The following is a 25,996-nucleotide window of genomic DNA, read 5'->3' as shown; positions in this document are numbered from 1 at the left end:
GAATACCTTTAAAGTCAAGGTTCGAGGACAGAAATCTGGCTGAGTCTGGAATAACCTTGTGAAGTGAAAGGATAAGAAAGAGGGATTTATATCTAGATAGGATAGAGATGATAAGGAAAACAGGAAGACACAATGAGAGATAAAGGAGGTGCTGTGGGATTGGTGAAGTAAATGTTTGTTTTTCTTTTTAGTGTTTATATTAGTAACTTGTAAGATATCGATTTGGTTTTTTTTGAATGTTGGTTTTTGTGTACAGTATTGTTATGTTTCAATATTCTTTGTGTTGTTGTTGTGTGGAAAATACTAATAAAATTTATATCATAAAAAAAGAAAGAAAGAAAGAACCTCAGGGACTCTACTGACCCTTCTAGTCATGAGAGCCATTCATTTATCTAAGTAAGTTATGTACCCAACCATACTTGGAAGAAACCACCTCCGAGTGGTTTGCAGCATCATAAAAACATCAGAAATAAGTACAAAAATACAATTTTACAAATGCACATCTTTAAAGCAGCACCAAAAAATGTTGCTAAGATATCCTTGTAGAACAGCAATATAAACAAACAGAGCTAGCCTATGGGGACCAGGCTAGCAGATCCAAAACATGGTTGAGTCCACCAGATCCACCAACCACATATGTAGGCATTGCACTGATAGGTAGCAGCAACAGCACCTTCACTTTTGCATGGGGTTGGACCAGATGACCCCTTGCGCTCCTTCCAACTCTACAGTTCTATGACCCTGCTCTGAATGGGTCCACAGGAGATTTAGAGCTAGATGGTTATGTGGGCTGTGCTTTGCAGGCCCAGAGAAGCAGTTTTTCAGGGTGCCTTTGGGGGGAAAGGCTAGGAGTCAGCAATGCAGGGATGCTAGAGCGCTCTTTACACAGCCGCAGTCCCAGAATCGGCTCGTATATCCACAAGACCTTGGAGGACCCTGAATGCAGTCTGTGCTAGCTGGTAAAAAGAGATGAGGGAAGCCAGCAAACCTATTTGCACGTCACTACCTAGCCTTGCAGGTGGCGCTGTGGATTAAACCACAGAGCCTAGGGCTTGCTGATCAGAAGGTCGGCGGTTTGAATCCCTGCGACGGGGTGAGTTCCCGTTGCTCAGTGCCTGCTCCTGCCAACCTAGCAATTCGAAAGCACATCAAAGTGCAAGTAGATAAATAGGTACCACTCTGGCGGGAAGGTAAACGGTGTTTCCGTGCGCTGCTCTGGTTCGCCAGAAGCGGCTTAGTCATGCTGGCCACATGACCCGGAAGCTGGACACCGGCTCCCTCGGCCAATAAAGCGAGATGAGCGCCCCAACCCCAGAGTCGTCTGCGACTGGACCTAACGGTCAGGGGTCCCTTTACCTTTACCTGGCCTTGAGGCCTGCACTTCATTAAAGAGAAAATGTTAACTTCTGGTGTTGCAATTTTGCTTGTTTACTCTATGACAGAACTGAGTTGTTTATTGATCTTTATATGAGTTTGTAGTTTTTGTATATTGTTTTCCACTACTTACTTTTATTGCTTTGTGCCTTGCTCTGGGATTGAAAACATTCAAAGAGTGGGCAATAGATACTGCAAATGAAAAAGCGGCTGCGGCTGCCACCACTTTTGACCCTGCAGGCTATCAGGAAGAGCAACGCCACCCCAAGAGATCTCTGGCCTCCTCTCCACTCTCTTTCCTGACCTTGCTGAGCTCCCGCTGTTTCTCATGCAGCTCCCGGCACTTGCAGGAAGGGAAAACCTTCCGTACGAGCCTCTTCACAGTGAAGAAGTCAACCGTGTCAGCGTAGATGTGCCGTCTCAGCTCGTGCAAATCCTCGCCCTAGGGAGAGAGAAGACCAGCCGTGTGACTTTGTGGAAGCAGGGGGAAAGGAGACAGACTGCAGGAGCTGCTGCCACCAGGCAGGAATTCCCACAAGGACCAACCTGTCACGGAGCTGGCAGGGAAGGCTCCAGAGTTGAAAGAGGGGGAGAGAGACGGGCTGGTAGAAGAGGCGGCACTGGAAGAGGGGTGGAGAGCAAGGGGAAGCTACTCAGGCAGAGGCAAGGCTCCCTGGTGTGAGCAAGCATTTGCACCTCTCTACCAGCTCAGGCATGGAGGGAGAGGGAAGACCTGTTCCGTCAGCTCAGGACAGGAGGGGGTTAAAACGCCGGGAACAACGGAGGCGTTTGGGATTGCCCAAACTGATTTGCTGGAGGAGGAGCAGGAAGTTCCCATTCCCGGGATCTGCTACGGATGATTCAGATGCTTGAAGCGATGCTCTGTACCTTGTAAATAATGTACAATAAAAACTGTAAATATCGCATATCTCGCTCCATAAGACGCACCTGACCATAAGACACACCTAGTTCTTAGAGGAGGAAAACAAGAAAACAAATATTCTGAACAAAACAGTGGAGGTATGATTTTTGTGGTTCCTGCTGTGGCCACAGACATGATATGTGATTTGACGGTGAATTTGGGGTGACCCAATGCAAAAATCCTGAGGATCCATGTGGATCGGTGCTTTGTAACCATCTTTTTGCGCCATTGCGGCCCCACGAAACAGTGGATGCGTGTGTTTTTTGGTGCAGGCTGTAGCCATGGACATGCTATGTGATCTGATGGTGAATTTGGCTCCGGGGGCCACACATTCGCTCCATAAGACACACAGATATTTCCCCTTACTTTTTAGGAGGGAAAAAGTGCATCTTATGGAGCGAAAAATATGGTATATCTCTGATTGAGCAGAGGGATTTATTGCGAAGGGCTCAACAAACCCATCACACAACCCGAGTAGAGTCCAGCAGGCCTTACCTCTGGGTGCAGGAAGAGGTGGCATTGGGCTGGTTTGCCATCTCTGCCCGCCCTCCCAATCTCCTGCACGTAGCTCTCAAAGTTCTTGGGCATGTTGTAGTGCACCACGCCCCGCACGTCGGACTTGTCCAGCCCCATGCCGAAGGCCACCGTGGCCACCACCACCCGCAGCTGGCCGGACATGAAGTTGTTCTGCACCCGGCGGCGCTCACCAGCAGACATGCCGGCGTGGTAAGCTTCGGCAATCCACTTCAGGGGGCGGCGGATGCTCTTTTTGGCTACGAGGAAATGGGATTAAAAAGAGAGAGAACAGGAGCAAGGCTCACTTGACAGGGCTCTGAGAGGCTTTCGGTGCATAATAATAATAATAATAATAATAATAATAATAATAATAATAATAATAATAATAATAATAATAATAATAATATTTATACCCCGCCCTCCCCGGCCAGAACTGCTCTCCAGCACTGGGAACTGCAGCTTCTTTCTGGAGAAATCCAACAGATGCAACTCCCAATGGCAGCACAAAATTTTATTTGTTTTTTTAATAACATAATAATAAACTTTTTTTTCTATCCCGCCCTCCCCGGCCGAAGATGGGCTCAGGGCAGCTAGCATCAACAATAATTAAATTACCTCCTAAAAACAGGTCAAAATCAAAGTCTAATTAGATGGCTTTCCGCAGGGCTAGGGTTGGGATCAGTAAGTGCTCATCGGCCCACTGTTCACGGTGATTTTATATGGGCCTGTGAGAATGCTGGGAGGCCTCTTTCATTATTATTTTTTTAAATAAATAAATTTTATTAGTATTTTCCACACAACAACAATACGAAAAATATCGAAAAATAACAATAAACACACAAAAACCAACATTTGAAAACTAAAGAAAACAACAAAAAACAAATCCATATCTTTCAAGTTAATACTATAAACACTAAAACAACAAGAAGACATTGACTTCCACCAGTCCCACAGCACCTCCTTTATCTCTCATTGTGTCTTCCTGTTTTCCTTATCATCTCTATCCTAACTTCTAGATATAAATCCCTCTTTCTTATCCTTTCACTTCACAAGGTTATTCCAGACTCAGCCAGATTTCTGTCCTCGAACCTTGACTTTTGAGGTATTCATTTAGCCACTCATTTAGGTACTCATTTAGGCCTGTGAGAAAGCTGGGAGGCCTCTTTCATATTAGTTCTTATACACAAAGAAAAGGGGAGTCAGGCTGAGCCCTGACCAAAGGCCTGGCGGAACATGAAGTTGCCCTGTTTAATTTCTGCATGCGGTGCTGAGAGAGCATCCCTGAGCCACATTGCAAGGATTCCTGGGGTGCATGGATATTTCAGTTTCTCACTCTGTGTGCCTGAGTATCTCCTTGGGACATGTTACACTATACACTCTGAAGCTTGGGGTTAAGTGCAAGGTAGCCACTGTGTGGGGACGCAGGTGGCGCTGTGGGTTAAACCACAGAGCCTAGGACTTGCTGATCAGAAGGTTGGCAGTTCGAATCCCTGTGACGGGGTGAGCTCCCGTTGCTCAGTCCCTGCTCCTGCCAACCTAGCAGTTCGAAAGCACGTCAAAAGTACAAGTAGATAAATAGGTACCGCTCCGGCAGGAAGGTAAACGGCGTTTCCGTGCACTGCTCTGGTTCGCCAGAAGCGGCTTAGTCATGCTGGCCACATGACTCGGAAGCTGTATGCCGGCTCCCTCTGCCAGTAAAGCGAGATGAGCGCCGCAACCCCAGAGTCGGCTACGACTGGACCTAATGGTCAGGGGTCCCTTTACCTTTACCTACTGTGTAGCTGGAATTTAGGTGGTTCCCAGTCATTTTAGTTTTATTTTTACAGGGTATTTCAGCTTTAAAAAAATTATTATGACACACTCCAGGCCTCTGGAGTGGAGCCGGCTATAAATAAATGCATTTTCAATTTGGCCTGAGAACTGGAAGAAAAAACCAGCAGCTCTCCTGTTTTCTGACCCCTCCATTTCCCAGCCTGCCTCTCCCAACAACCAGCCAAGCCAGTGACCACCACCTTTTGCCTTCTTCCTCTTGCTAGCAAGGCTGCTGCTGCTGTCCTCCTCCTGCTCCTCAGCATTGGGGGGTTCTCTGAGCTTCACACCCTGGAGGCACGTGCGGATAAGGGCTGCGATCCGGGCCGTCTCCTCGCGGCGTGTGCAGTAAACTATCACCGAGTCTAGGCTCCCAAACCTCTCCCCTTGCAGCAAGTTCACCAAGGCCTGGAATCAGAACAAAGTTGCCAACTTTGAGATGCAGGACTGCCTCCCTAGATGCTCGAGGGAAAGTGACATGTGTTGCTCAGCGTGGAAGAAGGGAATGCCAAAAGACCATCACCGGAGAGACGAGGGATCCTCCTGTGATAGGAATTTTGAGGTCTTAGGTATATGTTAAAGGTTCATAAGTGTACCAACCAAGCACATACATAGATCAGCACAGGAAGACCGACCTGAAACCATTTTGATTCCCAAACTGAGCAAATGTTTTCTCTGCAAGGTCAGAGTGGGAAACCTCCCCATTGTCTTTTCCTTCACAAATCCTGTCTTAAGGGCACATTTAAGATATGAATAGGGTGTGAGGCTGTGACCTGGCCCAGGAACTAAGTATTTATCATTACAGAAGACTGGCCAAGCTCTCCAGGCAATCCAATCAAGTAAGCAGGGTATCCAATCTAGTAACCTGCCAGACAGGAGATAAACAACGACAGGAGAAAAACAACATTCAAATTTCTGTTTTAGACCGCCTTTTCTGTGATGTAGGTATGATGTATCTGGGGTGGTGGTCTTGAGCTACACCCCTTCTGTGATGTATGTATGATGTTTCTGGGGGTCTTGATCTACAGGGTGGCAATTTCAAAAGTCTATATAAGGCCTTGCACGCCATTGTTCTGGGTTCCTCCTCCCTCCTGCATTGTGGTGAGTGAGGACCCTGTTGCAACAGATCAATAAAGATCAGGCTTACTAACTGCTTTGCTTCTCAATATTCTCTGGTTGTCTCTGCTTTTTTTTTAAAAAAAAAGGAAAGAAAAGAAAGCAGAGGCATCACCTTGCCAACAAAGGTCCGTATAGTTAAAGCTATGGTTTTCCCAGTAATGATGTATGGAAGTGAGAGCTGGACCATAAAGAAGGCTGATCGCCGAAGAACTGATGCTTATGAATTCTGGTCCTGGAGGAGACTCTTGAGAGTCCCATGGACTGCAAGAAGATCAAACGTATCCATTCTGGAAGGACAGATCCTGAAGCTGAGGCTCCAAGACTTTGGCCACCTCATGAGAAGAGAAGACTCCCTGGAAAAGACCCTGATGCTGGGAAAGATGGAGGGCACAAGGAGAAGGGGACGGTGGAGGACGAGATGGTTGGACAGTGTTCTCGAAGCTACCATCATGAGTTTGACCAAACTGAGGGAGGCAGTGGAAGACAGGAGTGCCTGGCGTGCTCTGGTCCAGGGGGTCACAAAGAGTCAGGCACAACTAAACGACTAAACAACAACAACATTCTCTGGTTGGCCTCTGTTATTTTCTCCTACCGATAGGGAACTTACGTAAAGACTCTATATGGGCTCTTGGATACCCCATAAGGGAAAAAGGGCAGATTTTGTTTACAACACTCCCCAGACTCCACAACATACGGCTGGAAATCAGCAACCAGAAAGACTTCTGAAGATGGAGCCTCTCCCACACAGTAGTGATAGGCAGCAAGTCGGGCCCCAGACTCACCTGGTCCTTGTCTCTGTCTGCAGAGACAGAGAGATGCAAGTTTGGAGGGACAGCAGCAGAACGCACAGCAATCCCCTTGGCCTCTGGGATGCCCAAGTGATGAGCCACGTCCCGCGCAGTGGAGAGGGTGGCGGTGGCTGTGAGGCCCAAGAAGCAGCGCACGCCCAAGCGGTCCCGAAGAACCTGCCGGAGAGAAGGTGTTACCTAGCCAGGCTTTGCTGCTTGCAGGTGTTCCTCATGCACACACCTGTGTTGCATCTTGCTTCTGTGCGCACAGATTCCATACCTTACAGAGGCGCAGGTAACAAGGGCGGAAATTGTGAGACCACTCTGAGACGCAGTGTGCTTCATCGATGCAGGCAAAAGCTACTGGGGGCAGCTGATCTGCTGGTGGGAGGCAACTGGAGGCCGAGGCGCCTCCCCCAACCAAGGCCTCGGGGGACAGAAGGAGCACATGAACCTTCCCAGCCTTGACCTGCAAGCATAGAAAGCCGGCAAGTCGTGAGCCATAATTTCCAATTTTAACATTTCTTTTAAACTAATTTAAAAAGTCTTACAATGCCGACTTGCCCCACAGGAATGTTGTAAAGACTACAGGTATTGATTAGAATATTTGTATGAGATTGTATGGGAAAAATACAGAATAACAGATAGAAATTTGCTTAAAGTGTATATAGGAAGTGCAGTGTAAGCGATGGAAGTCAATCAATGAAATTTTATTGTTGAGATATTTATAGAAAAAATTGGGAAAAAATTCTTCCAAATTTTCCTTATTTTTTCTTTTTCTCCCCCCCCCCGTTTCCTTTCTCTTTTTTGTTCTTTTTTATATGTGTGTGCTTATCTGAAAAATATATGTATGTATGTATTTTGCTTGTATTTTGTAATAATTATGTTAAATAAAATTTAATTATTTTTTTTAAGGCATGTTGTGCTTTGAGCATTTGACAGCATGCTACCAATTTATTACTATTTACAAGTTGCAAACCGGAGGCTGGAAGGAGCCCAGGGCACCCTAGAATTTTGCAGTTACATCAAGAATTACGTAGCCTCTACATCAGTCGCCTCACCCTGTCCATAGCAGCCTCTCTCTGGGTCTTGGACATGTTCGAGTGTATGCAGACGGCTTTCAGGCACTGGGGAAGGCCAGAGACCTGCAAAGGAAGCACAAAATGTGTGTCACTGAAGGAAGAACCAATGGTGGACACAGAACAGTCAAAAGAGATGGGGGTCCCCTCCAGCCACACTGAGGTTCCCAGAGCCACCTCCTTGCAAGCTGTCCCTCCTCTGTAACTTCCTCTGAGGGGGTGAAATATGCTGATGCTAGGGTCATGCCATCCAAAAAAACTTGTTGGGGGAGAGAAATGATTTGCAGGGAGGGGATCTAATTTATTGCTTAATAACCAGGATTGAGTTAGAGTGGAGTTGGAAACCTTTGCAAGGGAACCTGCTTGCAAATAATTCAAAATTCTATTCTTAGAAGCTGAACTCAACGTTTGTTCTTACAGATATACCGCTGCATCTGAACTCCAGGCCAGAGAGTCCATCTACCTGAATACAGTGGTACCTCTGGATGTGAACGGGATCTGCTCCGGAGCCCCGTTCGCATCCTGAAGCAAATGCAACCTGCGTCCGTGCGTGCGCGGGTCGCGATTCACCGCTTCTGCGCATGTGCGTGACGTCATTTTGAGCATCTGCGCATACAGCAAAACCTGGAAGTAACGTGCTCCATTACTTCCGGGTCGCTGCGGAGCGCAACCCGAAAATGCTTAACCCAAAGCTACTTCAACCCGAGGTATGACTGCATTACCTCCTCTCATGGGCAGCAACTCAGATAGACTTTCCCAGCTCTGCTACCTGCCATTACAGCTTTTCAAAATGGACCAAGAAAAGTTACTTTATTGAAAGGAACTTATTGGGTTTTTGTTTTCATTTTGATTATATACTTTGTGGCTTTACATTTTGATTTTGTTCTGTGAACCACCCGGAGACCTCCAGGTACAGGGCAGTATATAAATTCCATAAATAATAATAATAAAGACTTGAAAAGCAGGTTTGTGTCAAAAACTGGTTTGTTCAATGTCCTCTATTGAAAATAGACAAGAGCTGCCTGCCTGTCCAGCTGAGGCCTTGCTCCTCCGCTGTCACAGTTCAAAGCAATCACAGCAGAAGACCAGAAGCACACTGCTAGGGTCTGGGTGGTGGAGGTTGAATGCAGAAGGCCCCAGGGAGGGCTAGGAAAGGTTATTGTCCAAAAACCAGGAGAGCCACTGCCAGTCTTTGAAGACAACCCTGGGATGTCAGTATTTTCATCCCTCCCACTGCAAGGATCACCAGATCATGTTTGTTTTACTTTCTGTCTGTGAGAAAGGAGGGGGCGGAACTACTCTTCCAGACTTCCGTCCCTGGTACTGTGTTGGGTTTTCTTTGATCTGTCTAGAGACAAGATGGCAGTATGAGAGAGCTGTATCTCTCGTACATGTTTGTTATGTTCTTTCATTTGTTTAATCAGTAGAAATTAGGTATGCAACAAAACCTCCACAGCTTTGCTTCCGTCACTCTGCTGCTTTTGAGGTGCTCACATCAGCAAATGTCAGTCCACTGCAGCAGGACCTATTCCTCAGGAATGCTGTGCTGCTGTTCCTGCGTTCCTGTGATCGGAAGGTCGGAGAAGGTGCTCCCGACACCCAGCCCATGCAGGCGCTGAAGACTTGGGCTGTACATGGGTGTACGGAAATCGGCTACATGGACCTATGGTCTGCTTTGGATATAAGGCAGGTTCCCTGTGTTCCTAAATCTACAGAAGAGTTTGGATTTGATTTTGGATTTGATATCCCGCTTTATCACTACCCAAAGGAGTCTCCAAGTGGCTAACAATCTCCTTTCCCTTCCTCCCTCACAACAAACACTCTGTGAGGTGAGTGGGGCTGCGAGACTTCAGAGAAGTGTGACTGGCCCAAGGTGACCCAGCAGCTGCATGTGGAGGAGCGGAGACGCGAACCCAGTTCACCAGATTACGAGTCTACCGCTCTTAACCACTACACCACACTGGCTCTACTAGAGCCTGGAGAGCTCCCCACCACCACCATCCCTGGACCACAAGCAAGGAAATGACACCAGCCTCCAAATCCAAAAGCACCAGCAAACTTACTTGGTCATCCATCAGCGATACCAATGGTGAGATCACCAACGTGATGCATTTGGACCTCTTGCTGTACAGGTACGCAGGGAGCTGGTAACAGAGAGATTTCCCCATTCCTGTGGACAGGACCACCAGCGTAGAGAGCCCTAGAGAAGTCGCAGAATTAAGAGCAGCAGCAGCAGCAATCTGCACGGGCTGCCTATAGCAGTGATTCCTGCACTGCAGGGGGTTGGACCAGATGATCCTTTGAGTCCCTTCCAAGTATAAAATTATATTGCTGTTGGCATCCATCTGTTCAAGTGACAATGGACTGTGCGTATGGGGATGAAGTCAAATCACCTCGGTGCACAAGCCTGGGCTGTGTGTCTGGAGGTCCTGGGCTGCCCAGACGACAAGACCCCCCTCTCAGACTCACTGATGGGGTCCAAAGGAAAGCAGAGTGAGACGTTTAGAACCAGCTGGGCTGCAGGAATTGCCAGAAGGAGGAGTACAAGACATTATCCAACCGCCTTAGGGACTCAGCTCCGCATTTGTGTAGGGTTTACTCTTTAGCCTTTCCTTCTCCTGAAGATATCCCGCAAGGCAGCGGATGTTCAGGATCAGTTTCCCTTCTCCTAAATGGGCTACCTTCCTAGGCTGACGAGTCCTATCTGCCCCTCACTTATCTCTACAGCATGAGCAGGAACTGCCTTCTTGACTGTTGGACCAACTCTCGGTCTCGTCCACTCAATCCACTGGAGCCTATCTTCGCATGCAGGGGAAGTCATACAACTTGATGACTCCATGTTATTGGACTCAATTCAAGGTGCTAACATTAACGTATAACCCCTTAAGCAACTGGAACCGTTGCTGCAACACCTCTGTCCCTATCAACCAGCTCCTATTCCTTGGAAGTTGCATCTGGCAACAGTCTTCCCCTGCCTAGTGCCCTCCTGGTGTCTTGGACTATAACTGCCATCAGCCTAGTCGGCACAGCCATATTGTAGTTCAAAACATCTGGAGGCCACAGGGTTGGAAAAGGATGCAGCAAGACCACATCTGGTCACCAGCAACAACAGCTTGGCTGCACATCCAAGTAAACTGCATCCTTTTTTCACTCTGCAAGATGAGGAAGTTTCCTGCAAACAACCCTTCTCACCTGAGAGTATCCGCATAATGGCTGTTTCCTGTCCTGGCCGGAAGGTGGCGTAACCCAACTCAGCCAGTGCTTCCAACACTTCTGGAGGGGTCTCTGCATGAGACACAGAACAGAGATCCAGTCAAGAAAGGGGCAAGGCCTGTCCCCCGCAACGACTCCACACTCATGGAAGCATCAGGGGAAAGAGACTTAGGTAGAAATTCTGCAAAATCCCTTATCAGTGAGAGTGAAACCTGTTCACAACACTGGCAAGAAGCACTTTAGGAAAACCCCACACCGACTGTTAACTAGGGCCTTTTAACTGGGAGCTGTGGCTGTAGGGTGAGTCTGATGGCGGCTGCTTTGGGCCTTGGCTGGTATCCATCCCAGCACGGGTCCCCAGAAGCCCTCCTTAGATGGAGAAGGGAGGCAAATAGCTGTTCGCCCGCCACGGTTTTTCTGTTCTTTGGGGCGGGGAAGATTGAAATTCAGGCGGCCAGAGAAGTCCGGGGTTGGGGCGGTGGGGGGGGGGGGAATGGCCTCTGCAAGCAGCTGGGGATTCTGAAAACCCCAAATGTGGACGCCTTGCCTTTGGAAATGCAAGTGGGCCGTGGGAGAAACAGATGGGGAGGAAATCAGTTCTGTAGGTTTTCTGCAGGTAGGCCTCGTCTTTTCGGCTCATCCTTGGGTGGGTTAAGTGGGAAGGCAAGATGAATTCAAGGATTTAAAAAACAAGAATTTCATATGTTGTGTGTCTTTGTTTCTCAATTTGATACTTTTACATGGTCTTGTATGCACTGTGGCTTTTGGTGCATTGTGACTTGCTGTTATTTTTTATTGATAATAGCTTAGTACTTACTGTAATTGCTACAGGTTATTTTTTGCTTTATTATTTGCTGGTGCTTAATTTTATTGTGTACTGTTGTATTCCAGTGGGTTGTTGAATACGACTTTATGTGATGCAAGTTGTTTAACATTATGTTTTTTGTTTTTTTTTTGTATTGGATCGGATTGTTATAAGGTGTGTGGATTCTGCTGTAGACTTTGCTGTTTCTTCAGCTTGTAAACTGCCTTGAGTATAGTAATGTAGAAAGGCCGTATACAAATGAAAAGTGAAAGTGAAATTCTGCAGCAAGTTCTGCCTCACCACTGCATGGAGGCTGGCGACAACCAGCCTTCGGGGGGCAGCAGAGACACCCTTTTGGAATCTTTACCTCTCACTTTCCCATCCTGCCCCAGTTTGTACAGAGGTTCTGTTGGCGGAGGTGGTGGGAGAACTTCGAACACAGGCCTCTGCACACACAGGTGAACCTCTTCCTCCTGAGCAAGCTGCTTCAGGCCTCCTTGGCCGCTCTCACTTTTTGCTGGCGAAGAAGGAGGGGGAAGAACAACAAGTTATGAATATTATTATCTTTATCGTTTATTAATTAATATACCAGCTGGACCGTAGTGTCTTTGCACCAGCTGCAGCCTCTATACCAGCTGCAAGGAAAGCCCCAAATTATTTCTTCATCTTGACACCATGGCACTTGTATCTACTTTCAGAAAAATGCCCTGATAGCACAGTGGGAACTGACCTGTGACAAGTTCTTCCTGATCTGAGACCACATAGCATCAGACTGGAGGGTGCTACAGATGCAGCCGTTGCCTCTTACCTGAGATCTTGCTGTAGGCTGTGTTGGTCATCTGAGCCACTTCCTCCAAAGTCAGCAGTGGCACCTCCTCTTTGGCAGCAGAGCCATCTCCCTTCAGTTGGGGGTCCGCAGCAGAGAGCTGCTCAGTAGCAGCTAAAGGAAGAAGAGATGCTGCTTTGGAGCAATCAAAATAATGGAAAGAAAATGCCTTTTCCAGGAGTAGAGCATGTGCTTTACATCAGGGGTGGTAAACCCTAGTTCAGGGGCCTGCTGTGCCCCCCTCCACAGCAATTGCTTTTGACCATACAAGACCACAAATTCGGGTAGAAGTGGGGTAGGCACAGCCCAGCACACTGGTGTAGATGCAAATCACCTTTTCCCTATTGATTATTTGATGAGGGAAGACAGACAATGCCAGCCCCCCTCACCCCATTTGCACAGTCAGGGGGAGGGGGTTGTGTTCCTGTGTTTTCATGCAAGAACATGGAGTGGCCATTTCAGCATATGGCCCCTGAAATATTGACATAGGGTGAAAGAGGCCCCTGAGCCAAAAAAAGTCCAGCCCACCTTGCTTTACATGCAAAAGGTTCAAACCCTGGCATCTCCAAGTAGCTCAGGGAAAAACTCCCATCTGAAACCCTAAAGAGATGCTGCCGGTCAACGTATGGGCAATACTGAGTTTACTGGTCTAAGGCAGCCTCCTGGGTTCCTCCTCCTTCTGCAAAGATGGCCAGGGACTTGCCTATGGCCCAGGTTGCCCTGGGCTTTGGTGCAGTTGCAGGAAGATGACCAGAAGTTTCAGCTTCCTCGTCCAACTAAGCACAATGACTTATTACAGGCATGGCCAAACTTGGGCCTCCAGATGTTTTGGGACTACAGTTCCCATCATCACTGGTCCTGTTATCTAGGGTTGATGGGAGTTGTAGTCCCAAAACATCTGGAGGGCCAAGTTTGGGGATGCCTGACTTATTATGCCCCAACCAGGAACTGGTTAGGTGTTAGCCTGTTTCACTAGAACCATAGCTAAGAATATTACCCACAGTTTGAAGTTGGCTGGTTCACTAAACAGCCACATGCCACTAATGAGAGACCACCAGTAGCAGCCAAGGTTAGCTGACAACTGAAGCAAAAATTCCCAACCTCCATCTTGCAGCTGAGGTGGAGGATGGGCAAGAATCTGAGGCTCACATGTGCAAAACTAAACCATGGGTTTAATATTAATGTGCAAACTCAGTCGTTATCTGCTAGATGTGCTAATCCTATGGCCAGAAATAGTGTCTTCCTCAGAAAGCATTGCAATGTCACAGGACAATTGAGGTAGCCTTCATGTCCTTATGCAAAGGTTAGTGAAAAAGCATTTTCCAAATATGGCAATTATTGATTGATTGGTTTTATCTATCCCAGCCTTCACCTCACAGTCTCGGGGTGGGTTTCAAGTCAATTTAAAAATCCAAACCAAACCGAAGGAATGGCCAGAGCTGAGAAAACATACCTAAAATCACCTGAGGATTAATAATAAAAAACATCTTATGGAGTCAATCCAACAAAGTGGTCAAATGGTTTACAACGAGGACTTTTTACTTGTCTTTGTGCTTGACAGCCCGATCAAGACTCTGCTGGCAGCTTTCCTAATAAAAGGGCAGTGAGGGCTTGTAGACATTGCAGGAAGTTGTGCAAACTCTGCAACTGATTCCTTCTCCTTTTTTGTGAGAGTCTTTGTAGCCATCCAAAACAAACTCCACAGGTCTTCTGTTCTCTTAATGCAAAGCATGCCAGTACCTGGTCTATCTGGCCATGACAGCCAGGTGGCCTTACCTCTCCCCTTGCACTGGGAAGCCCAGTGGCCACGTCCTCCACACCGGAAGCAAGTGTCAGAGCCTCGGTCCAAGCGCCTGCCACCTCCTCCAAACTGTTCCCCCTTTTTCTGCCACTTCTGCTTCCATACCTGTCAAGACACCAAAACGATGCAGGCTAAGTCAATGGATGCCTCTCCTGAGTCACTACAGGAGGCTGTGATCAGGCTGCGTGAGTCATGGGCTGGCCGAGGACCCAGCTGACGGCTCCAACGGCTTGTGGGGGAATCTGTCAGCAAATATTTGGCAGGAGAGTGCCCCAAAGTGTTCTCTCACCCCAGTTATCCCTGTGGAGGAAGTCATGAGCTCATCTCCACTCTGACAGGCTCTCAAGGCTTGGCAAAGCCCTGCCCTGACACACAAGCCCTGGTGCCACTGAAGACTGGGAATAGCTCCATCTACCCTGAAGGGAAGGGGACAACAGCCACCTTTCAGGAGCTGGAGCCACACCCACCCATCACCCAAGTCTAGGAGGAGTGAAATGAGAAGGGGGCAGAAGAGCTCAGCCCACCAGGAGGAGTGAGAGGCTGCAGGAGCACGCATAGCTTTAGTAAGCTCTTACCTTCAAGAGGTGTGCTTTCATGTAAAAAAAGGTAAAGGGACCCCTGACCATTAGGTCCAGTCGTGACCGACTCTGGGGTTGCGGCGCTCATTTCGCTTTACTGGCTGAGGGAGCCGGTACAGCTTCTGGGTCATGTGGCCAGCATAACTAAGCAGCTTCTGGTGAACCAGAGCAGCGCACCGAAACGCTGTTTACCTTCCCGCCGGAGCGGTACCTATTTATCTACTTGCACTTTGACGTGCTTTCGAACTGCTAGGTTGGCAGGAGCAGGGACCGAGCAACGGGAGCTCACCCAGTTGCGGGGATTCGAACCGCCGACCTTCTGATCAGCAAGTCCTAGGCTCTGTGGTTTAACCCACAGCGCCATCCGCGTCCCTGTGCCTTCATGTACTCAGAGCTATAAATATATAAACTATAACTCACTGTCTAACCACACACTGATACACAAGCCCATGAGAGGTGTTGGGCTCTCCTTACTTGGAGGTTTTTAAGCAGAGGCAGGTTGGCCATCTGTCATGGATGCTGTCAGGGAACTGCCATCAGAACAGGGGTGGGAAACAGAGAGGCAGCTGTGTTACAGGGAGCCTCCGAAAATCTTGCGAAGCAGCTCCTCTTCCGGTGATGAGGAAAGCCCCGCCTCCAGTGGGGAAGAGGTGAAAGGACCAGAGGATGCTGGTGGGAGCCTCAGCACCACTCCTGGCCAAGCTGGCCAGGAGGGAAGCACGCCCCTTCCGCCGCCCACCCTGCGCAGAGATGCAAAGCGCAAAGAGGGAAGGAAAAGGCTGGGAGTAACGAGGCTTTTATGTCGGGGGAGGTCCAGGAAACAAGCACTCCCGGATTCTGCTAGCGATTGAGGCAGACATGAACTTTGGGTTTCCGCACTGTAAATAGTTTTTGTACCTAAATAAAACCTGTAAAAGACAGGTCGGAGTCCTGCCTGGTTACTCGTGAGCCACCTTTGCCATCTGACAGATGCTTTAGCTGAGATTCCTGCACTGCCGGGGATTGGACTAGATGACCCTTGGGGTACCTTCCAACTCTACGATTCTGTAACAACTGTGGCCCCCACCCATGTTGAAGTGCAATGAGGCAGAGACCTACCCACCCCACACAAACAAATGAAGAAACAGCAAAACCGTTGAGAGTAGCTGTCATTTCCCAAAATGTTTTAAACATAAATATTCTTCTTCATGTGAAACTAAATACAAAATTGAATTCAATTCCCTCCAGAGCAAACAGGCTACTTCAACAGTTGGAAGTTCCACTCAGATGTGATTCATTCTATTTTAGAGGCTATAAATACCACTGAGTCAAGAGGCAATTTACCTGCTTGCGAAGCTGTCTCCCTCTCAAAGCGTACCCTTTCACGTGAGATTTATTTTTGAGATTGATTCGCACAAAGTTGCCATCCTTCTTTGGTGGTGGTCTAGAAAGAGATAAGATCCCTTTATTGTAACGGTTCAAAATAGGGTGCCTCGTGTTTAGTTGTACTCTTGCTCAGGCCTTAACAGTCACTGGCAAAAAGGCACACAGACTTAAGCACCAAAGCGGTCCTGATTCCCACCAGCCCCTAAAGACCCTAAGGGACTGTATTTCTCAAAAAGGTTCTGAGATCTCTCTTCTCTCTCTCTCGCTAGGTGAACACAAGTCTTTGAGGGTAAAACATCCTCAAAGTGGAAAAGGAAGGGTGACACTGTAGTGTTAATAAAACAAAACCATGCAAGGTGTCAGCACGGAGAAACCCTGTAGGAAGGTACTGCATGAAATGACTATTTTATGTGACAGAATTATGGTGCTGGAGGAGACTCTTGAGAGTCCCATGGACTGCAAGAAGATCAAACGTATCCATTCTGAAGGAAATCAGGCCTGAGTGCTCACTAGAAGGACAGATCGTGAAGTTGAGGCTCCAATACTTTGGCCACCTCATGAGAAGACTCCCTGGAAAAGACCCTAATGTTGGGAAAGATGGAGGGCACAAGGAGAAGGGGACGACAGAGGATGAGATGGTTGGACAGTGTTCTCGAAGCTACAAACGTGAGTCTGACCAAACTGCGGGAGGCAGTGGAAGACAGTAGTGCCTGGCGTGCTCTGGTCCAGGGGGTCACAAAGAGGCGGACACGACTGAACGACTAAACAACAACAACAACAACATGTGACAGTAATTTGTAGAATGCAAAATCAGGGTAGGGACATCAGGAGAGATGGACTGCACAAACCATTCACTTTCTAGTACAAATTTATGAGCACATACCGAAACAGAGGAGAAAATATTAGATTAAGTTGTACTTCGAGGATGCCACTTTTTCTCTTAAATAGCAACTCTCCAGGCTATTCCTTGGCCATACAAGAGGAGCAACAATCGCCAGCTCCAGAAAGCTCCCTGGACATACCTGCAGGCCAGACTGTTGGATCTCTCACTCTGTCTGGGACACTCCTCCCCATCGACTTCCCCAAGTAGGTTTTCAAAGCAAACTGGGGTGCCTGTTCCACTTTTGTCTTGTGCCTCAACAATGTCCTGATCGTCAAAGTCGTATTCACTGAGCCCTGGCTTTTGACTAGCACCACGCAGTTTTTTGAAGCGGCTGCCCCCCGCTACCTCTTTAGTTCTCTTGCGCTTTACGCCAGAGGTGCCACTTTGGGACCTGTCCTTGCCATCATCTCCGTGGTCTTCAGCATCCCGTTGCCTCTTCTTGCAAGAAGCTTTTCCTCTCTTAGAAGGACTCCTCTGCTGCCTATCCTCCACTTTGCAGAAAGCACCACTCAACTGCGGCGAAGTTCCTTCCCGAAGCTGCATCTCGGTTTCCTGATTGGCCTCCTTTGTGCAAACCTCCAGTTTGCGGCTATGCTTGAAGGCAGAAAACTCAGCTTTGCTCTCAGAGAGTGCTGCGTTTGCACCTGCTTTGGATGGGGTCTCACCTGCAGGGTGGCTAGCCTGCCCACTGGGCTTGCAGTCATCTCCAACACTTTGGACCAGGGGCTGGCTCTCCACCGCATCTCCTTGACTGTTTTCCCTGGGAGAATTGCAACACTTCTCCTGTTCCTGCTCTCCAAGGTGGGGAGGAACACCCCCTTTCCCCTGAGAATTGTGTCCTGGTGAGCCCTGGCCTGGATCTGCCCCGTCTCCAGGGAGCCCCTCTCTTGCCTGCCATTCTGCCCCTTGGCACCTGTCCAGCCAACCAGGATCCAGGCTACTCAGCCGCTTGGTCAGTGTCTGCTTCAGCTGCCGAAACTTATCCAGCAGAGGTGGCGGTCTTGGCTTTGGGTCAGAGCAAAGGAGCTTGTTAGGAATCAGCCCTGGGAATGAAGGTGGCAGGAGGGTTTCAAGTTCCATGGGATCGGGCCAAAGCAGCTGATCTGGGCTATTTTTTAACAAAGGAGCCTCAGGAGGTTTGGGAGACACAGGGTTTGCAGTGGTTTGGTGCATGTCCTTCTGCGCCGCTGTGACTGACTTCCTCCTGGGGGTGAGGGATTTCCTTAAAGTTACAGGGCGTTCCTGAGATCAAAAGTAAAATTCAGTTAGTTTCCAGCAACACTTTCTCCTCTTATTTTATACCAGAACAGAAAACCTTTGAAGCTAAGCACAACAGACATCTTTCCCTCCCCTACTGGAAATCTTTGCTAAATGGATAGCTCTTCCTCAGCAAGTTTTGAACCACATAACAAGTCTCAGGTTCCTTCCGTGGGGTTTCCAGTTAAAGGAGATCAAACACCAGAGCTGAGAAAAACCTTGGACACCCACCAGTGAGAGCGGACAAAATCTCACTTAGTATTGGGAAATGCATGTTCATGCGTCTGCAAGGTCAAATTATACAGATAAGTAATTATTTAGGTAAGGGAAATGAGCTCAGACTTTCCAAACAGCCTTATCCCTTTGTCTGGTTCAAGGTGCTCATCAAGTTTGCAGACATCATTGAGATGGAAGGAAGTGCAAAGACTAGATGATATCGCAGGCATAGACTAAATGGAGTTAGTCCTTTTGTTTCCTCAAGGATCTTCAGCCTTCAGAAGCTGCCCTGTCCCTGCACTCAGCCTGGGCTCAAGGCTAGAATTAGTCACTCACCAATCACACAAACCTTAATAGCTGATCCCAAGTTGCATTTCAGCTTCATGCCAAAATACTTTACAGAAGCCTGCAGTGTCTCTTGATCCTGCGGCGTCAGTTTAGGAGCCACATTTCCTCGATTCAGGTGCGCACCCCAGCAATCTGACTCAGGTACCTTGGAACAGAGATGAGGGGAGGGGGAAGGAAAATAGTGGCAGAAGTTTTAGAGGGTAATTATGGCATGCAAAACTGATGTTTGTAAATTTTACTTGCAAATCGTTCCTCTGTGCAGAGTTGTTTAATAGTTAAGTTTACATATCCATATTGTAGTTCGTTTTCCATGTAACTGCTATCATTCTCCAACTATTTATACTTTTATTACATTTATATCCCACTTTTCCTCTAAGGAGCTCAAGGTGGTATTCACAGTTCTCCTCCCAACTTAATCCCCACAACCATGTGAGGTAGGTCAGCCTGAGAGTGAGTGACTGGCCTAAGCCCACCTAGTGAGCTTCATGGCTGAGTGGGAATTTGAACCCTGGTCTCCCAAGACGTGGTACAGGCCTCTAACCACTACACCACACTAACACTGTATTGCCTTCTGAAAACAGTTCAGCCCCAACACAGCTTCATCTGGTTCACATTTAGAGGCTGTAGGTGACAAAAATGGAGATGGGGGTGTTAACAGGCTGCAGGGGGTTTTGATCTGATAATAACAAACATGGGATCAAGGCTTTTCCCTGCAAGGTCACAACTGCAAAACACAAAGCTGCTTTGTTACCTGTTCTGTTACTGGCAGCTCCTGAATTTCTTTCTGGCAGATGGCTTCAGATTCAAGGAGGCCTTGGTGTCCTTTGGTTTCTTTCAGTGCCTTGTACTCTTTGTACAGTTCTGTGCACAAATAGCAGTTCAGAATGACTTCTAAGCTGACGAGGAATTACCTGCCCAAATCAACTCTGGGGTCTATCAAACCCAGTATACACACTCTCCCTCAGGTAGTAGTAATATTCAGGTGTGACAGTTCTACAATAGGTACTGATTTGAGAAGAGCCTGCCTGTAGGGAGGTCTAGTTCTGACAGTATATGTTTAGAAATTCACCCACTGGATTAGGCATTGAGGCCTGCAGCTTGAGCTGAACGAAACGACAGTAAATGTTGCAAGGGGCTGAGATGGAGAGATGGAGAGCTTCAATGAACAAAGCCCCCCCCCCATCTGACAGGCCATGGCTCCACAGAGCTGCCGCCAATCAGAAATGACAACACTCTAAAGATGGACTGTTGGCCTGAATCTCCTTAAGGTAGGCAGCCACAGTACCTTTCTGTAATCATGTTTCCATGTATTATAAGGGGTCAAATTTCACAGCTACTGGAAAAGCATATTAAGTAAATGGAAAAGCATTTTGTACACTGAAAACTCCTACACAAATAAAATATATTTAGATGGCAATGGCCCAGTGCTGACCATATAAGTGATTAAGGCACATCATCTCAGTGTTTTGGGGTCTTGTGTTGTCTGTGTTTGGGGTCTTGCCTGAGTGTTAGGGTCACTCTGTCTGTGAGTTGGAGCCTGTGTTACATCTTGAATTTCTGGAGCAACAGGAATACTTTATACTTTATATCTGTATCTGCAAAGCTTACAAACTATATGTCTATATATCAATGTCTGGAACTGTTTTACTGAACCTAATCTTCTAAAGCAGTAAACTATTTTGGACCTGTTTCTGTGCGGTAAATGGAACTGGGGGCAACTTCTGCTACACAGGTGCCTCACCTCATATCCCCAACAGTAATTAGGGTTTCTCAGCTCTGCATCAATACTTTAGATTTGCAATGCTGCCATGTATTTTATAATGTTTGCATGCTATTGTTTAACCTCATTTATCTTCTCTTCTGCAATGCTTCCCACTGAGGCATTTGCAGGGGAAAGGTGATGGAATAGAGAGTTTGCCCTGAACCAACCAAGCTCTTCCTACCTTAAGACAATGTGTTCTTAAAATGAGCAGTGACAATTATTCTGCTAGTTGAATTTTTGTGTTTTAATTAGCAGGAGTTACAGGGTTTTAGAGTTCTAGGCTCTCCTTACCATCATAGGGAACTGGGAAGAATACATGTGACTCTGGGGAGCAACTTATTTGCAAAACTTGCCAGCTGATCTAAACTATTCCAAAAATAAAAGCTGTCCCCTTGATTCACCTAAAGCTGGCTTGACATCCCTTCCACTACCGCAGTACACACACACAAAATGCTATGGAGAAGAGTCACACTTACGTCTGACCTCTTCAGGAGCTGTTGCAACATCAGCCTAGAAAACAGGTGCAAATTTGTCAGGATAATTTTAGAAATGTGAATGGCTACAGACATGCTGTCAGCAATAACTCAAATGTCCATCCTAGTCAACAGTGTTCCAAATACCTTGCCAGGTCTCCTCTGGTGCTCCTGAAAAAACAAAACCTCCCAGTTTTTCAGCAGGCGTTTCACCTTGTTACATCTGTCCATCGCTCCCCAAGACAGGCTTCCAAAAGCTGCACGAGAAGACAGAAGTTTTAGGTTAATGTGTTCCAAAGGAACCCTTCAGAGCTGGGTTGGTAGCAGGCAGGAGGCCACACTGCAAGTCCAGAATATGTTACACAGCAGGCAATTCATAATTGGAGAATGCAACTTTCAGATTTAATATTTTTCATGAATTATTATTATTTAAACAGTGTAATCAATATAGATGACATAAGGCCCTCTCAATGGCTGCTCCCAGACAACTCTGGTTCTCCCTCCCTAGAGAAGATAGACTTACTCCCTCCTTACTGTCCTTTAGCCAGCAGGTGAAGACATTCTAGTTTCAACAAGCTTTTCAGAAGTGGCTGCTTTTAAGGAAATGGCTGGTGCTGTGCTGTTCTTCTTGTAATTATCTGTATGTTTTTAATACATCTTCTTAAAACGCCTCTTCAACCAGGCGTGTTTGGCTGATTAACATTCTAAGGCTTTTAAAATGTGTTTGTTTTACTATGTATTTTGTATTCTCATTTTGTGTTTTTCTGTTGTGAACTGCCCTGGGAACTTCAGGTATATGGTGGTATATAAATTTGATACATAATAATAATAATAATAATAATAATAATAATAATAATAAAGAAATACATCTAATAATAAAATAAATTATATATCTGTTTAATAGTTTTTAATTATTGCTTCCCCCCTATGTTTTTAATTGTTTTTATTTTAGCTGTAAACCACACAGTTAGGTCACAGTCAGGGGGAAAGGGTGGGATATAAATAAATAGTGCTGCATCGTTTTTATTTATTTAAATAACTGTTACTTTCTATTGTTATGAGAATTATAAGGTCTAAGATATAAAATAAATGTTCTTAAATGTACCAGGCAAACACATACATATATAAACCACATGTCTTAACCAGCAGGAAAACAGTCCTAAAGCCATTTTGACTCTTTCAGTGACCTCAAATATTCCTCTGCAGTTTGGATGGAAATGGGAAAAGCCTCCCCATTGTCTCTATGCTCACAAATCCTGCCTTGAGGTGGTGTATGAACAGGGTGAGCCTGTGACCTGGATTCAGGAATTAAGTATTTATCATCACAAAAGAATGGCCAGGCTGTCCAGGTAAACCCATAAACACAGGCATAGGCAAACTCCGGCCCTCCAGATGTTTTGGAACTACAATTCCCATCATCCCTAGCTAACAGGACCAGTGGTCAGGGATGATGGGAATTGTAGTCTCAAAACATCTGGAGGGCCGGAGTTTGCCTATCTGCATTAACAGGTTTCCTGCCAGACAGGATTCTGCTGTAGACCGCCCCTTCTGTGATGTATGTATGATGTATGGGGTGTGTTTCTTGAGCTTGTTGTTGTTTAGTCGTTTAGTCGTGTCCGACTCTTCGTGACCCCCTGGACCAGAGCACGCCAGGCACTCCCGTCTTCCACTGTGTCTTGAGCTACAGGGTGGCAATTTCAAAAGTCTATAAAAGGGCTTGCACATCAATTTTTGGGGTTCCTCCTCCCTCCTGCATTGGGGGTGTGAGCACCCTGTTGCAACAGTTTAATAAACATCAGGTTTACTAGCTGCTTTGCTTCTCAATATTCTTTGGTTGGCCTCCTACATTTTCTCCTACAGATAGAGAACCTACATAAGGACTCTGTATGGACTCTTGGGTACCCCATAAGGGGAAAGGTGCAGTTTTTTCTTATAACACTATATTCCAAAAGGAAAGAGAATGTACATTGCTTCTCTACCAAAGTATGCTCTGGCACACATTGAGGTCTCTCACATGCCTGTATCACATGTGAACTAAGTCAGAGGAAGCTCTGAGGGAACTTAACTCTTTTGGGATTTTATATATATATATATATATATATATATATATATATATATATATATAATTTTAATACACCACATACAAAAAAGAAATATGAAGATAAACACATATCCATCACCTCCTAACAACTAAGACAGAAAAAAATAAAAATAAAAAACAATACATTGAATAGTGCTCACAATACATTTAACATGAAATGACTTTTTCCTATGTAGCTGACCTCCTGTCTACTCCTTACTTCTGTTTCTCATCCATTATTCACTGCCATATTATAGCATATTTTGGCTTTAATGTTATTTATTCTATCCTAGGTTTTCCATTAGATTTAAAATTCCTACTGAAGTTATTCAAATGCTGCTACAGACTTCAAACTGCCATTACTATTTTTCAAATAAATTTTAAAGTTCCCATTTTGTGGTGAATACTTCCTTTGCTTTATTTTTTATTCTTTCTGATAAATGGTCTAATTCTGCATATTCGGTCATTTTTTGGATCCACTCTGATATAGAAGGGGCTTTATCACTTTTCCAATTTTTCGCAATGAGTATTCTTGCTGCAACTGTAGCATAGAGAAAAAGTTCTGCTTTTTTAGGAATATCCAAATCTGTGATTCCTAGTAAAGCTTCTGTTTTTTGCTAAAAGATATTTTTAGCATTTTTCACAATTCGGAATGGATATCCTCCCAGAACAACTTGATTTCTTTACATTGCCACCACATGTGATACAGGAGGCGGGCAGGTGTGGAGGACTCCCTGGTCCTGACTGGGGTAACTGTGCCCCTGAAGGACCAGGTGCGCAGCTTGGGAGTCATTTTGGACTCACAATTGTCCATGGAGGCGCAAGTCAATTCTGTGTCCAGGGCAGCTGCTTATCAGCTCCATCTGGTACGCAGGATGAGGCCCTACCTGCCCGCAGACTGTCTCGCCAGAGTGGTGCATGCTCTGGTTATCTCCTGCTTAGACTACTGCCATGCGCTCTATGTGGGGCTACCTTTGAAGGTGACCCGGAAACTGCAATTGATCCAGAATGCGGCAGCTAGACTGGTGACTGGGAGCGGCCGCTGAGACCACATAACACCGGTCCTGAGAGATCTGCATTGGCTCCCAGTACGTTTCCAAGCACAATTCAAAGTGTTGGTGCTGACCTTGAAAGCCCTAAACGGCCTCGGCCCAGTATATCTGAAGGAGCATCTCCACCCCCATCGTTCTGCCCGGACACTGAGGTCCAGCGTCAAGGGCCTTCTGGCAGTTCCGTCCCTGCGAGAAGTGAGGCTACAGGGAACCAGGCAGAGGGCCTTCCCGGTGGTGGCACCTGTCTCCTGCCAGATGTCAAGGAGCTTTGCAATCTTCCAATATACCTGAAGGGGCGTCTCCACCCCCATCGTTCCGCCCGGACACTGAGATCCAGCTCCAAGGGCCTTCTGGCGGTTTCCTTCCTACGAGAAGCCAAGTTACAGGGAACCAGGCAGAGGGCCTTCTCGGTAGTGGCTCCCGCCCTGTGGAACTCCCTCCCACCAGATGTCAAAGAAAACAACAACTACCAGACTTTTAGAAGACATCTGAAGGCAGCCCTGTTTGGGGAAGCTTTTAATGTTTAATAGACTATTGTATTTTAATATTTTATTGGAAGCTACCCAGGGTGGCTGGGGAAACCCAGCCAGATGGGCGGGGTATAAATAATAAATTATTATTATATATAGATTTTGGGATTCTTAGCTGGACCCACTAAGGGTGCCGTGATAAAGTTCCCATTGGGCTTTCCCCGCCCCCCACCATGAAACACATCACTGTGGCAGCCATCCCTGTACATGAGAAAGATAAGCAGAAGGGGAGACCCCTGCCCCGAAGAGGGGCTCTGAAAGGGACCCAGGCGTCCGGGCACCCCCTCCTCAGTATACTGAAAGGGACCCATGCATCCAGGCACCCCCTCCTCAGGACACTGGAAGGGACCCAGGCGTCCGGGCACCCCCTTCTCAGGACACTGGAAGGGACCCAGGCGTCCGGGCACCCCCTCCTCAGGATACTGGAAGGGACCCAGGCGTCCGGGCGCCCCCTCCTCAGGATACTGGAAGGGACCCGGGCGTCCGGGCACCCCCTCCTCAGGATACTGGAAGGGACCCAGGCGTCCGGGCACCCCCTCCTCAGGACACTGGAAGGGACCCAGGCATCCGGGGATCCCTCCCCCTCCTCAGGATACTGGAAGGGACCCAGGCATCCAGGCACCCCCTCCTCAGGATACTGGAAGGGACCCAGGCGTCCGGGCACCCCCTCCTCAGGACACTGGAAGGGACCCAGGCGTCCGGGCACCCCCTTCTCAGGACACTGGAAGGGACCCAGGCGTCCGGGCACCCCCTTCTCAGGACACTGGAAAGGACCCAGGCGTCCGGGCACCCCCTCCTCAGGATACTGGAAGGGACCCAGGCGTCCGGGGATCCCTCCCCCTCCTCGGGATACTGGAAGGGACCCAGGCGTCCGGGCACCCCCTCCTCAGGATACTGGAAGGGACCCAGGCATCCGGGGATCCCTCCCCCTCCCAAGGCTGGAAGGAACCCAGGCGTCCGGGCACCCCCTCCTCAGGATACTGGAAGGGACCCAGGCATCCGGGGATCCCTCCCCCTCCTCAGGACACTGGAAGGGACCCAGGCGTCCGGGCACCCCCTCCTCAGGATACTGGAAGGGACCCAGGCGTCCGGGCACCCCCTCCTCAGGATACTGAAACGGACCCAGGCATCCAGGCACCCCCTTCTCAGGACACTGGAAGGGACCCAGGCGTCCGGGCACCCCCTCCTCAGGATACTGGA

General features: G+C 47.5%; 1 protein-coding gene across 1 annotated transcript in view; it reads right to left on the bottom strand.

Moving 5' to 3' along the window:
• The window catches only part of RECQL4 (RecQ like helicase 4), a 37,870-nt gene that overhangs the window by 11,695 nt on the left and 179 nt on the right, over window positions 1-25,996 (bottom strand). Inside the window, exons 2-18 of the mRNA XM_083621859.1 lie at window positions 21,282-21,391; window positions 21,138-21,171; window positions 19,651-19,760; window positions 18,901-19,044; window positions 17,218-18,320; window positions 16,154-16,253; window positions 14,228-14,357; window positions 12,434-12,565; window positions 11,993-12,142; window positions 10,800-10,892; window positions 9,671-9,807; window positions 7,590-7,673; window positions 6,809-6,997; window positions 6,523-6,705; window positions 4,825-5,029; window positions 2,792-3,069; window positions 1,679-1,816 (exon numbers count right to left, since the gene is read on the bottom strand). Of these exons, the coding sequence (XP_083477985.1) occupies window positions 1,679-1,816; window positions 2,792-3,069; window positions 4,825-5,029; window positions 6,523-6,705; window positions 6,809-6,997; window positions 7,590-7,673; window positions 9,671-9,807; window positions 10,800-10,892; window positions 11,993-12,142; window positions 12,434-12,565; window positions 14,228-14,357; window positions 16,154-16,253; window positions 17,218-18,320; window positions 18,901-19,044; window positions 19,651-19,760; window positions 21,138-21,171; window positions 21,282-21,365 (3,294 nt within the window). The 5' untranslated portion in view covers window positions 21,366-21,391. The remainder of the gene's footprint in view (window positions 1-1,678; window positions 1,817-2,791; window positions 3,070-4,824; window positions 5,030-6,522; window positions 6,706-6,808; window positions 6,998-7,589; window positions 7,674-9,670; window positions 9,808-10,799; window positions 10,893-11,992; window positions 12,143-12,433; window positions 12,566-14,227; window positions 14,358-16,153; window positions 16,254-17,217; window positions 18,321-18,900; window positions 19,045-19,650; window positions 19,761-21,137; window positions 21,172-21,281; window positions 21,392-25,996) is intronic.

Source organism: Podarcis filfolensis, assembly GCF_964270895.1.
Source record: "Podarcis filfolensis genome assembly, chromosome: 7".
Classification (NCBI taxonomy): domain Eukaryota; kingdom Metazoa; phylum Chordata; class Lepidosauria; order Squamata; family Lacertidae; genus Podarcis; species Podarcis filfolensis.
Note: the sequence above shows the minus strand (reverse complement) of the source record. Positions and strands in the feature narration are given on the sequence as shown.